Here is a 13398-nt window from a genome sequence, read left to right on the forward strand (position 1 = left end):
GCCGGCGGCGGCGGCGGAGCCGCCGTCGATTGCGGCAGAGCCGCCGCCGATGGCGGCAGCGGCGGAACCGCCGCTGCTGCCGCCGCCTCCGCCGCCAGCAGCCTTGCCGCGGGTCAGGCTCTGACGGGCAACACGTACGAGTTGGGAAGTGGTTCGCTGTTGGTTCCATTGATGAAGGGCGACGGCGGGGCGCTGCGGGTGCAGGTCGGTGCGGTGCCGGGAGGGACGGGGGGGACGATGGCGGCGAGTTGGTGGGGGTGTGGGGGTGTTCTGGGGTTCACAGAGGCGCTTGGGGTGAGTGCAAGAGGAGCTGGCGCGCCCCATACCCCGGAAGGGGCGGAAGGGGAGTGGGAGTGGGAAAGCCATCCGGCAACGTCTTTTCAAGTTTTCAGAGTGTATATGTTTCTTTGCGGATGCGGGTGCGTGTGCGGTCGGTGGGTACTTAGGGGGAGGGTTTTTTTTGTGAACGAGGGGGGGGGGGGAAACGGGGTCGTATATGGGGGAGGAGAGGGGGAAAGACGGCACCGCCGCCTTTTTTAATATCTCGGGGGGCTTAGGGTTTGTTGCAGTTGTTGGATTGTTTCGTTTTCCAACCATGTGGAGTCATCCCACCCCCGCACATACACACCCATACACGGGCATACATACCCACACGCGCACACACGGCCCTTCTCCCCACCCCTCCCTCCGCTCCCTTAAGTTGGAACTTCCCCTGGAGCGACCCAATGTGAACGACCCCAGCCGAGTGGGGGAGACGCGGCTTAACGGAAAGGGTAAGTGGCGGAGAGCAAGACACACACGCGGCTCAGATTTTAAATGCACGCACGATACCGTACAGACACCTGCTCCCCAGACCATATTGTTATTCCTAGGGACCTCCCCGCCTCTCTGTCTCCCCCTCCCTCCCCCGGGTAGCTAGCTGTCGGAAGGGTGTGCCTCGGAACTGTCCGTGCTTCATTTCCCCCCTCTTCCTCTCCCTCTTCCTCTTTCCCCCTCTTCCTCTCCCTCTTCCTCTTTCCCCCTCTTCCTCTCCCTCTTCCTCTTTCCCCCTCTTCCTCTCCCTCTTTCCCCACTCTACCTTTGGCATCTCCTCCACTCCGTTCGTGACTCGTCTTCCCCACCTCTTCTCCCCCCGGCCAGGCGCCCGGACGCAGCTCGTGGTGGGCTCACGTCGCGTGCACGCCTTGCTGCTACAGCTGCAGCGGCGGCAGCTGTGGCGGCGGGTGGCGGCGGGGCTTGAGCGCGATGCCGCGTCACAGGGACTCGTACAGGGAGGCGGAGCGGGGGCAGCAGCCGCCGGAGGGGCCGGCACCAGCGGTGCTACTGCCGCCGCCGCCCCCGCTGGCGGAGGCGGGGGTAGTGGCGGCGCGCATCCCGTACACACCAGTTTAGCGCGACTGGTGGGTTCGTCTGATGACTGGTAGGGTTAGCGGTGTGAGGGGGAAAGAAGCTGGGGGTTGGTGGTTAATTTAGTTGTTGCGGAATGAGGGTGGGGGGGGAGTGGAGGGATGTGAAGGTGGAGGGATGCGAAGGTGGAGGGATGTGAAGGTGGAGGGATGTGAAGGTAGAGGGATGTGAAGGTGGAGGGATGTGAAGGTGGAGGGAGTAGGGGGGAACTTACCTCGGGTGTGCGTCGTCTGGTGTCGTGCATTCTTCCGCGGTTTCGTGGGTTTTACGTGTTTTGAGTCCCCATGCGCTTCCCTCCATCGCTCCTTCCTAGCAATGGTGCACAAATCAGGGAACCCCCGTGCACAAGAATAAATATGTCGGTTTATGAATAAAATCTATTTGATGGAAAAGGTGCTAAACCCGAAAAGCCCTCGAGTAAGGTTTAAATTAGAGGCCCCTTGTACTGTGAAAATACGACATTATACCCCAAAATTTACGAAAAAAATTCTGGAAAGGATTAAAAAACTTAAAACTTTTACAATAATCCTAAACATAAAAACATTTTTCCGAACATGGTCCAACCAACTGCCAACTCCTTCCCGCACACAGGCCGCACAGAACGTGCTACGGACGTCAGACCCCTCCCTAGCGGCGCTGCGACCCTTGATGTTGGAGCATCTGGTTGCGTGCCGTCTGCCGCCGCCGTACAAGCCGCCGCCGCCACGCCCCGCGGTCGGGACGCGCGGCCTGCATCACCCGTACGGCGGCGCGGCGTACGGCGGCGTCCTATCGTCGGTGCCGCTGTTGCCTGATTTGGCAGCTTTGCTGAACCATATCGTATTTCGCGATCATCAAATCTATCATTTGGACCTGGAGGTAGGGCCCTGAGCTGATCCTTGTGTCGTACTTGCTAGCGGGTAAGAAACGGCGGTAGAGTGATGTAAGAGGAATTCGAACTCTTGCAGTTCCAGATTGGTAAGATGAAGCGATGTTGCTTGCCTGCATGCATGTGTGTGTGAATGTCTGTACGAGTGTTCGTGTGGGTTTGGGTGTGGGTTGTTGGCGTTATGGCCGATTTGGGGGCTGTACATCGGTTTCGGAGCGCCAACGGCCGTCACCAGAACCGGCAAACCTTCAGTTTGACCCTCCCTCGTCTTCGTTCAGAATTTCAGAGATCGGAAGTTTAAAAATGTTTTGCTGTGATTGCGACATGGTGTGATTGCGTCATGGTGTGTGTGATTGTGGTTTTGAAAAATCTAAACCCCTCTCACTACTACGCGTGTGTGTGTTTATGCTGTACGGCTCGCATCCTTCCTCCCTGTACGTTTCTCCTCTGTACGACAGGCCCATGCGTTGCCGTACATCACGCTGCGATGGCGGTCCTGCAGCACCTCCTTGTTGACGTCAGCAATGGAGATCCGCGTGGGACCAAGTCACAGGTGGGTGGATCTGGATCCAGATCCGGATCCGGATCTAGAGTGAGGGCGGGACGGACGGGGTCTTAGCAAGGGAATTTGCCTGACAGATTTAGGCCTCGTTGCCTCAACCGCTGCAACCGAAGTCCGATCTCATCTTTGAAACCCTGAAACCCTACACGACCAAATCTGAAGACCAACCTAAAACGCGGTGGTTGGGCACTCGACGTCTTCTTCCATTACCCGGCATTCTTAAGAATCCCACTTGCCGCCTACACTGCCGTACCAGGGTGTTGGTGCTCGTACGCGACGGTCGTACCGATGTGGAGGGGGTGGTGCAGGCCACGGGGCTGCCCTCCGCCGGCAGCGGCGCCGGCGGCAGCCGCTGGGTTCGCGACACGCATATGGGCTTCAGCCGTCATGACGTACCGTGCGTACTCCGTGCCGTACTGCAAACGCTAGGCGTGCCGCTGGACCGATTGCTGGGTGTAAGCGCTTTGTCGGCGCAGAATTTGGCGCAGGCGCAGCAGCAACTGCCGTTAGCGTTGGCGGCACAGAACCACGGCGGTGGCTCTGGTGTACCGGTACTGCATGGGCAGATGCCGCCGCCGCCGCCGGTGCTGGCGGCGCCGCCATCGGCGCCGCTGCTTGGGCGCAGTGGCGGCGGCGGCGGCGGCGGCCTCAGCCTAGCAGGTCATGGGGCTCATTTGAGGCATCAGCCACCGCTACCGACGCCTCTACCGCCGCCGCAGCAGCAGCTGCAGCAGCTGCCAGACGACCTTCAAAGCCAGGACCAGCAAACACAATACCAGCTGCAACAGCAACAACAGCAGCTGCAGTACGGCGGGCAAACACAGCCGCACCAAGACACCCACAGCTACAGCCAAGGCCAAAGCCTTCAACCAAATCACATGCAACAGCAGCAGCAGCCCCTGTCACCACCAGCGCCACCACCACCACCACATCAACAACAACAGCAACAGCAACAGCAGGTAGCAGCAGCCACCTATCAGGTTCACATGCACGGGCAGTACCTTCCGCAGACCATACAACAACAGCAACAACAACTGCAACAGCAAACGCCGTTGAATCAACACCAACAGCAACAGGTGCAGGGTACCTCAGGGGGGCACACACCGCATCCAACACACGCGCGTTCCTCAACGCACACTCCCACGTTGCCGTACGGCCAACAGCCATCGCAACAGCAGCAACCGCCTCAAACGCTGCTGCCCGCAGTCAGCCCAGAACTTCCACGTGCTTCGGAATCCCCTCCCTTGCAAGCACTCTGGCAGCACCAGCAGCAACAGCCGCAAACGGCGTATCAGCAGCAGCAGCAGCAGCAGCAGCAGCAGCAGCCGTCACAGCAACAGCCCCAAGCGGGATATCAGCAGCAGCAGCAGCATTTGCAGGCCTCGGCGCAATTCTCACACACGCATGGAAACCAGATGGCGCGACAGCCGGGGCAGTCACTGGGCCAGCAGCCGCTACAGCAGCAGCAGCAGCCGGCCGGTAACTCAGTACCTGTATCTTCTTGGGAGCAGCAGCAGCAGCAGCAACAGCGACAGGCAGCGGCGTATCGGCAAGTGCAGCAACAGCAGCACCTGCAGCAACAGCAGCAGCAACAACAACACCTGTATGCACAGCAACAGCAATACTTGCCACATCATCACCACCACAACCACCAGCAACAACAGCAACAGAACCAACCGCAACAACAGCAACCACCACCACAACCACCGCCACCGCAGTCCTTCCCGCGTGTACCTCCGTTCCATCACCACCAACAACACCAACTGCAACAACAGCAGCAGCAGCAGCAGCAGCAACCATATCACCAGCACCATGCGCAGCATTTGGGGCCCCCGCAACTTCAACAGCAACAGCAGCCGCCAGCACCCTACCCTCAGCAGCAACAGCAACTGCAACATGGCATGCAGCAACAGCCGCAGCAGCCGTATGGCGGCGTTGCTGGTGACACATCCCGCGGGTTGGGGACATTGGGGGGCAGATCTGGAGCCTGGGGCCCGCAGGGTTAACGGGACTGGCGAGGCTCCCATGGCTCCTCGGCAGTTGTTTTGGAAAGGCAGACTTGTGAGGGTGTGTATGTGTCCGTGGGAAGTAGAGACGGGAAAAAGGTGAACGGAGGGGCGAAACGAAACGCAGGGCGAGAAAGAGTTCAAAATTATGACGAACGAGATGAACGGTAGATCTTCGGGGAGGGGGCTAAAAAGCATGGGTTGGAGTTTTTCTTCCCCCAAGTACAATAAGTGAATATTCAAGGAGATGGGGGTATACGGCACAAAAGCAGTTCAGAGCCCCACCCTGGGTCAGACCCTCGAGAATCGCTCTACAGGAGCTCATTCATGGATACAGAGACACAAAGCGCCTGGAAAGGAAAAAGGCTAGGGGTTTGCTGGGTAGGCGGAAGAAGGAGCCAAGGCAGACCGGGAACAGCCATGTGGTAGAAGGGGTATCTTGGGCCCCCTTTGGCCCCCTTCAATGGTTATCCCTGGGAGGAGAGTTCGCTTCTTCCGGTCTTCATGTTATGCTTCTTCCGGTCGGAAGTTCTTAAGAGGAAAGGAGGTTGCGGTGGTAAGGGTAACCTCGATGGTTGTGGTGGGGGAGGTGGTGGTAGAGGTGGTAGGAAGGTGGTAGGGGAGGTGGTAGGGCCGGCAAGTTGGAGGAGAGGGGAAGGCGCACTTCTTTTTGAATGTTGGGAGCGGGTGGAGTGGAGCGGGTGGTGGGGCGACCCGCCTTCACTACCAAGCTTGCGGATGTGTGTGTGTGGGGGGGGGGGGAAAAGACGAACCACACGCGATTGGGAGGGGGGGGAGGGAGGGAGGGAGAGGAGATGCACTCTCGCAGCGTGCGATGTTATGCGGACATGTCATGGAGTGCGGCACATGTGTTACAGTGGGACAACGACACCATGACGTGACATGAACATAGCATGAGACGCCCTGAGCGGTGCGGCACACGGCGCGGGGGAACAAGGAGGACAAGCCGCTTTTATTCCTTCCTTCACGGCACATGTCGTCCGCTGCACATGGATCACCGTGTCGCCACACCGGTGCTTTGACACACAAATACACCTTTGCACCTTTGCACCTCACGTCATAATACCCGAACATGTTCCTCAACCAAAATTCTTTTCTCAACCAGCTTCATTCCATAGAGGAAGCCGAGAAGGAGGAGGAGGAGGAGGAAAGAGTCAGGTTTGCACATCGGACTTGAAAAAATGAAGGGCCCTGTACTCGGCATCGCGGCCGCCTTCAAAGCATGCCTTCAGCGGTGCCATTGTTTCTGTCAGGAAGGAAAACTGAAGGGGAAGGGGGAAGAGGGGAAAGCCCCCAGGGAGAGCGGATTTGGGGATAGCGAGACAGAAATGCAACCACACGAGATGTCCATACCTTTCGCCACCGGAGATGTGCGGAGGTACGTACGGTGATACCATTCTTCCCACGCTCGCGTTGAAGTGAGAGATGTACCACGGTGGGGGACAGGTCGCCGAAATGGCGGGGGATGGGGGGCCGGAGCTCCCCCGGGTGTGAAGGTGTCCCGAAAAGGGAAATATATGATGTGCAAAGAAAGGCGCTGACACTTGTAAGGCCACCTGAGGCAGTTTAACTTCACCACGAAAGCGAAGTTAACAGACAGAGCCGCTGCCGTTTGTCCGTCATCATTGCATTGTTAAAAAAAAACCCTAAAAACCACCCCAATGGAAAGGAAAAGGTACACGTGTGGAATGAATGGAGTTTTGGGTACGGACCTGCCGGGGTTTGCGGTTGGACGAAGACCCAGATCAACGAACTAACCGAGAACAGAGAAAACACACTGCTCCTACCTGGGGCAAGGAAATGCGGGGAGCGAGATATGCACGGGCGTTGTGACGTACGGCGTATTGACTGGTACATCTCGGGCAGGCACATGAGGCTGAGCAGTAGGCAGGATTTGCGAGGGCGATTATGGTAATAGTAATAGTAGTAGCACGTATTCCTCAGCACTCGTGCGGAACTTGTGACTTGTAAGTACGTGTTGCAGGGGCCCCAGACCCCCAAGGGAATAAACCTTGGCAGGGTAGACGGCCATCGATGGCCACAACGGATCGCCATGCGCTGTACTGTGGATCCTGGGACGAGAATGTGTGACATGAAGGCCCTCGAAAGGAAGTGAGTTTCTCAGCTGTTACAATGTGCGCACTAGGTTGGCGTGTGCTCTTGGCTGATTGCCTTTCTTTTTATTTGTTTCGTTCCTAACCGGTTTGGGTTTGGGATTGGCCGGCAAGGTTTTCAGGCGGGTTCCAGCAGGTCATAGCTTGGAGGACTGTAAGCGCCTAGGAGGTCTGGCCTGTGTGACTGTGGAGGAAGGGCAGCGCGCATTTTGGGAAACCCAACGGCCAAAAGTGAAGTGCGATGCAGAGGGAGCCTGGCCTGTTCATTTACTATGAAGTGAAAAGGAGAAATCGAAAACGGAAAGGCGCTGGTAGGAATGGGACGGGGTGAAACATCATGTCAGGAAAAGATAAACGGACAGCTGACTCATGTACGATGATGTTGTCGTTTCTGCGCACGTTACATTGACTCAATCTCAGCATTCCGCTTGAAGCTGCGCATGTTCAGCTCCTAGATGTTTCTGTAATTGCTTACAGTGACAGATGCGGACGAGCACCACATGACGGCAGTTTCAAGTTAACGATCGGCCTTTAGTGTGAGCCTAAAATTAAGCCCACAAACAGTCGCGATCTGTACGCATGACTTACGTAAATGATGGCAGCCCCTGATTGTTGCGCAGTGCATCAGTTCCCTTGACAGAGTTACAACACATCGCACGAATTGCGACAGACACACGGTTATTTAGGTTGAGGATATTTGCTGCACGTTTCTATGCATCCAACCGACTAAGTAGCCGCCATTCAGAGAGGATGAGTTGACACAATTCCTTCTGCTCCGAGACCAGGGAGATACGGAATTCCAGGCTTTGCGACAACGTTTCGTTGTCAACGGCTCTGGAAGAGGATGTCATGTGGGTGATGTTATCGCCACAGTACAGCGTGGAAAGATGTCATAATCCAGGGTCTCAACGTAGGAAATAAGCATGCCACTTAGCTGTTTCGCGTGCTTTGGGGGGAGCCCTAAGCCAGATGATATACCGTTCATCTCGCCAGTTGAAGACAAGGGAGTGGATGTTGCCGCGCTTGAGGTAAGCTCTCGATAAAATATTGTGCAATGGGTTCTCCAGGCAAACGGGCTTGCTTGCGCGTTCCAGGCCCAACGCCGAGATGACGCCTTCGTACAAAGTTTCCAAGCCGCTTTGTCGGGTATGCCGACCGACAGCGCCGAGGCTCGGATTTCACAAATAGCAGCTTTAGTTCTTCGGCATCTCCATGCCAAAGTCGTCAGGTGAGCACGTTGAATAGGAGGCATTATGGTTTCTTGCAAACGGGTTAAGGCCTGTCTTTCGAGTCACGTCAGGTGCTGCATGGCAATGCATACAATTGTCCATTTCCGGGAGGGCCGGCGCCGCCCATAGGGTCGCCTTGCGATAGCAACAACAGCCATGTTACATTTGCTCGCTATGGATTATGTGTTGATTGGCCTGGTTCTGCTTTAACGGTCTTGTATTTCTCGGAGTCCGGGGCGCAATTGCGTTGGCCAAGAGTCGCACACTTTGTAATGGGAAGGAAAATTGGACGAACCACTTCCTTATCCATTACAGGATTATCGCGTGCAAAATTGCCAGCGGGCGGGCGCACACTTTTGTTGCTGCGATTGAGATATGTGCACGGCGACGACCCTCCGTGAGCAAGCTTTTCCTCCCTGGTATTATCCCTGCTTAAATAACATCCTCATTACATGCATCACGAGCCTCATTAATATGTATTATCGGCAGCCCCACTGCCGTGGAGCTGCTTCCGTGCCATACCATGCACCATCAACCATCAGACTTTCCCCTCCCCCTTCCCTTTACCCCATTCTAAGGCTTTACGGCTGGTCAACGGACGACGTGGAGGAAGACTCCGCCGGCCATCTAATGTTGTTAGCCGTAGACTGGAAACGCACAGCCGGTGGGAGCGGTGGCGGTGGCGCCGCCGCCGCCACCGCTAAGACATCATCTTCCTCCCCGACACGGCCCCCTCCTCCGGAGCTTCCCGATCTGCCCGGACAGCATATTGTTATTCCCTCCACCCCACCGCCGCCGCTGCCAACCACCCCGGATGCTGGCGCTGGGGCAGCGGCAGCTGGTGGCGGCGGCGGTGGCGGTGGCGCCAACCCTGCTGCCTCACACTGGCCACCGCTACTGCAGCAAGCCGTACACAGCAAGGTTGGGTTGGGGTTACGAGGGAGGCGAGAGTGACGAAGGGGGCAGAGAGGGATGTGGGTTGTGCCACGGTGACTTTTCACGCCGCACATTCCCACCCATGCATGGGTGGGAATGTCAATAATACCCCACCCCCGGGGCCCTGCCTCCGGAACGTATACCCATGTACACATACATACATACATACATACATACATACATACATACATACATACATACATACATACATACATACATACATACATACATACATACATACATACATACATACATACATACATACGCTCTTTTTTGCGTGAGGATTTTTGAGCTTGGTGACCTCCCCAGCCCGGGATGACTCGTCGGGCTCCCGGTCGCCCAGGTCCTGGTAGCGAGCTCTCTGAGATGCTCGGTTCGTTCGGTCGGCAGGAAGAGCCCCCCAGTTGCGACTTCGTTTATGTTAGGGGACCAGCGGGCATAGATCCCGTCTAGTTGGAGCGCCAAACGAGCGCTGTTGCGTGCCGGCCGTCGTTTCCCGTGCGGCCTGACCCGGGGGCGGAGTGCATGAGACTAACCAGCCGTGTGCACCCGCCCCCCGCGCTGTGTTTCGGCCCTGGGCCCCCGGCTTTTCAGCCCACAGTGTAATCAACGTCATACATACATACATACATACATACATACATACATACATACATACATACATACATACATACATACATACATACATACATACACATGCCATCAATGGGCCCAGTTTGAACACAGACACAAAGCCGCCCTGAGTTTGCTATGCCTGGCAGTGCTGCACTCTCGGGGCAGCTGCCCCATGGTTACCCACGTATGGCTCACCCCCCCCCAACCCTTACCTGAAACCTAACTTTAATGAGTATTGGGATTACAGTAGGTTATCTAAAGTTTAACTTTACTTAGAATTACTTAAACCCAATTCGAACTCCAATCAGCCCGAAACCCTAAAACCCCTAAAACCTTGAAACCCCCATTCCGCAGATCCCCGCAGTGTACATCGGGCCGCCGCCACGCTCCGGAACCACATCCCCCGCAACACCCCCCATGCCCCCCGATTGCGCCGCCGACTACACGGCGCTCGCCGCCACCTCCTTCGCCGCACTGCCACTCGCACACGGCAACCGACTGCTTGGCATTCTGTGGGTCGGCGCCGCCTCCGGCGGCGCCAAAGCTGAGCCGGCGGCGCCGTACGACGGTCTGCCGCCGCTTTCCGTACTCCGCCAGGTCGCCGGCAGCGTATCGATGTGTTTGCTTGGCGGCGTCGATTTGGAGTATTTGTCCTGGCTGACCGGGTCGCTACGGCGGGTGGCGGCGAGTGCGACGCTGCAGGCGCTGGTGGGAGAGCTTTGCGACGCGACGGCGCAGCATGTACGACGGCGATTTTTTGTTGATGCCGTCGCGCATGCTGCGGTGGTTCCGGAGCCGCGTTCGACGGTGAGTTTTATGTTGGATCATCGGCCGCAGCCTGGCGGCCCTGGCGGCGTGGCGCGGTGGGCTGCCGCCGCAGCGGCGGCGGCGGCGGCAGCATCCCGCCAGGCGACGGCGGCCGGGGTTGCCGGCGGCGGCGGCGGGGGGATGCTACCTGGCGGCGGCGGCACGCCACGGGGCGCGTTGGTGTCTGGGCAGAGGTACGACAGGCAGCGGGGTTGCAGGGGGCGCACCCGGGACTAGTGAAGAAAGAGCGAAGAGGTTAGGAAATGGAAGGACGAATGTGTCAAGTGGGGGAGTTAAGGGAGTTACGGGGGAGAGGCAAAAGAGACACTAGTGACCCGTGGGTCTCCAAGAGCTTAAAGAGGACTGCAGGAGAATCAATTGAAGGTAGGCTGCCGACCGACCCATGGGTCGTGTACGGGCCATGGGGGTGTTAGTGGTGGACAACTGCGCGCTGTTCCTATCTAGCCCGGGGGGGGAAGAACCCCCCGGCAGTACCCCCCGCCGCTTTCCAGGGGAACCCGTGTTCTTCTCCTGCCGGATGTCAAGTCTTAGTATTGCACGTGCCTTGACAGCCCTCGATAGCCAACGCTAAAAACACGTAGCAAGCCGTAAGAATCGCGTCCAGAAGCTCTTTGCTATGAATTGAAAAGCTTTGGCCCGAATTTGCCTTACCTGCCCTCCCAATGGTTTTCCGAATATCGCCGCTGTACCACTGCCGTACTATTGCCGTACTGTTGGGACAGCATCCGCCGCAGCGACTCTTTTACCAGCCAGATGGGGGGCCGTCCTCCGCCGCAGCGCACCTCCTCACACGCGCCCATGCGGCCGTACGCCTCTACGAGCAAACGCAGTCTCATGGAGCAGGCAGCAGCGCGATCTGCCGCAGCTGCCGCCGCCGCCACCACTGCCACGGGCGCAGGTACGGGCACCCCCAACGCCGTCAGCAGCACCGCCAGCGTCGTGACTGGCGGCGCCGGCGTCGGTGGCGGCCGGCTCACCCCCGGCGGCGGCGCCGGCGCCCATGCGTGCGAAGCCGCTGCGGCGGCGGCGGCTGTGGCGGCGGGTGCGGTACCGTCGTTGCGTGCCAAGGGTTTTCAGATGTCGCACACGCTTCTACAGCGCATGGTTTCGGCGCCCGAGGGCCGGGGACCTGACGGCGTGTATACAGGCCTTGCAGTATCGGATTGCGGACGGCACGTGCAGGTACGGTGTTTGTACGGCGTATACGGCTTTTTCCTCCTCCTTCGGACGCTCTTTCTTGCGTTTCTTGCTTTTCTTGCGCTTTTTTGCCTTTCCGTGTCGAACAAAACCGCCTCCCCTCTACTTTACTCGCGTAACAAAACCAACCGACGCAACGGAAACCACAACCGAACAGGACGTTCATCAGCCTTCCCGTGATGTGTGCATGCTGATGGCCGGAGGTGTCCGCGGAGCCGATATGACGGCGGACGCCTCGGACTCGAACATCTTCGCAAGCGAACGGTCCACCGGCCGTATCGCGATGCAGTCCCTTGTACTTGTTGGGATTGACGTCGGATGTCACATGGGCAAGCAGCACCAGCACCAGCAGCACCAGCTGCCGTACGCAGATGCTGCAGCAGCTGTAGCGACAGTCCCCGGGGCTGGCGGCGGCGGCGGCGGCGCAGCCGCCGCAGCAGCACCAGCAGCGGCGGCGGCGACTCCAGGGGCGGTTTTGGCCTTGTACTTGGCGTTTCCGACCCGGTTGCCGCCGCTGCTGGTATCAAGTGCCCATGCGAGTATTCGTCAACTGCTGAGCATGGTGGGTCTTATGTATTAGGGTTTGGAAGTTTTTAAAACTGCAGGTTGGTTTTATGAGTTTTAGAGTTTTAGGGTTTTAGGGTTTTATAATGTTTTGGGTTTTTTTGGGGTCGGGGTTGGATTTGGGGATAGCTTGAAGGGGGCTGGGGACAGAGGAGCAAGCGTGGTGTGTTTTGCATGTGGCATGTGTGGTTGGTGGGGGCTGGTGACGGTCGGTAACCGCTTTCCCCCCCAACGGTCAACATTAACCGACCTTGTCAGCCCCACCCTCCTACACACACACACACACACACACTAAAGGAAAGACCTGCCATTGGGCTGGGGGTAGGGGGCTGGGTCAGCAAATTGCACACAAACTGTTACTAACCCTACCCCTCATGCGTGCGTGCTTGCTTTCTTCCCCTCTTTTAAAACAATTTTGTAATTCAAATCCCCCATTGTAAGTTCGTGTTTCGACCTTAGGTCTTCGTAACCTTTGTCGTACTTTCACCGTTTTACAACCCCACCTCCCCATGGCGCATACCGTACCGTGCGTCGGCTATTATGCCTTTGGGGGCGTTTAAATCCCCCCCTCCCTCCCCGGAATGTACGTCTTTGTCTTGCAATTATAACTCATGCATGCATGTGGTACGACAATACGATACATGTCGTACAGATGCTAGCACGTTTGGTCCGGGTCAAGATCACCACCGATCTCGACGCGGAGTTCCAGACGCTGTGCGCTGGCGTACCGGGTTCGTACGCTATCGTACCTAGCACCCCGCCGGGCCCGCCGCCGGGCAGCCGCCCGGACGCCCATGCCGTGGCTAGCGGGTTGATGGCTCAGGGATCTCCCGCTTGCGGCGGCGGAGCCGCCGCCGCTAACGGCCATGCCGCCGCCGCCGGCGGCGGCGCAGCTGGCGGCGCTGGCGGCTTAGCGGCCGGCGTCGCCAGTTTCACGGCGGCGGCGGCGGCGCCGCTCGACGCTTCCGGAATGCGCGGGGTCGCCCTTGAGCCCTCTATTGGATCGATTGCCCGTGCCAGCTCCTGTAAGTTGGTTCCGCTGAACGGCATG

At 57.9% G+C, this 13398-nt stretch overlaps 2 protein-coding genes across 2 annotated transcripts in view; both read left to right on the top strand.

Annotated features, from left to right (window-relative positions):
* Positions 1-4843, top strand: part of VOLCADRAFT_92554 (uncharacterized protein) — a gene marked incomplete at both ends in the record, with an annotated part of 7228 nt that extends 2385 nt beyond the window's left edge. The window contains 7 exons of the mRNA XM_002951863.1: positions 102-294; positions 701-773; positions 1141-1400; positions 1999-2265; positions 2734-2828; positions 3094-3913; positions 4613-4843. Coding sequence (XP_002951909.1) covers positions 102-294; positions 701-773; positions 1141-1400; positions 1999-2265; positions 2734-2828; positions 3094-3913; positions 4613-4843 — 1939 coding nt within the window. The remainder of the gene's footprint in view (positions 1-101; positions 295-700; positions 774-1140; positions 1401-1998; positions 2266-2733; positions 2829-3093; positions 3914-4612) is intronic.
* Positions 4844-7901: 3058 nt separating this feature from the next.
* The window catches only part of VOLCADRAFT_92555 (uncharacterized protein), a gene marked incomplete at both ends in the record, with an annotated part of 13572 nt that continues 8075 nt past the window's right edge, over positions 7902-13398 (top strand). The window contains 8 exons of the mRNA XM_002951864.1: positions 7902-8006; positions 8073-8206; positions 8786-9128; positions 10113-10565; positions 10639-10759; positions 11485-11768; positions 11941-12345; positions 13000-13372. Coding sequence (XP_002951910.1) covers positions 7902-8006; positions 8073-8206; positions 8786-9128; positions 10113-10565; positions 10639-10759; positions 11485-11768; positions 11941-12345; positions 13000-13372 — 2218 coding nt within the window. The remainder of the gene's footprint in view (positions 8007-8072; positions 8207-8785; positions 9129-10112; positions 10566-10638; positions 10760-11484; positions 11769-11940; positions 12346-12999; positions 13373-13398) is intronic.

This window comes from Volvox carteri (assembly GCF_000143455.1).
Source record: "Volvox carteri f. nagariensis unplaced genomic scaffold VOLCAscaffold_26, whole genome shotgun sequence".
NCBI classification, from domain to species: domain Eukaryota; kingdom Viridiplantae; phylum Chlorophyta; class Chlorophyceae; order Chlamydomonadales; family Volvocaceae; genus Volvox; species Volvox carteri.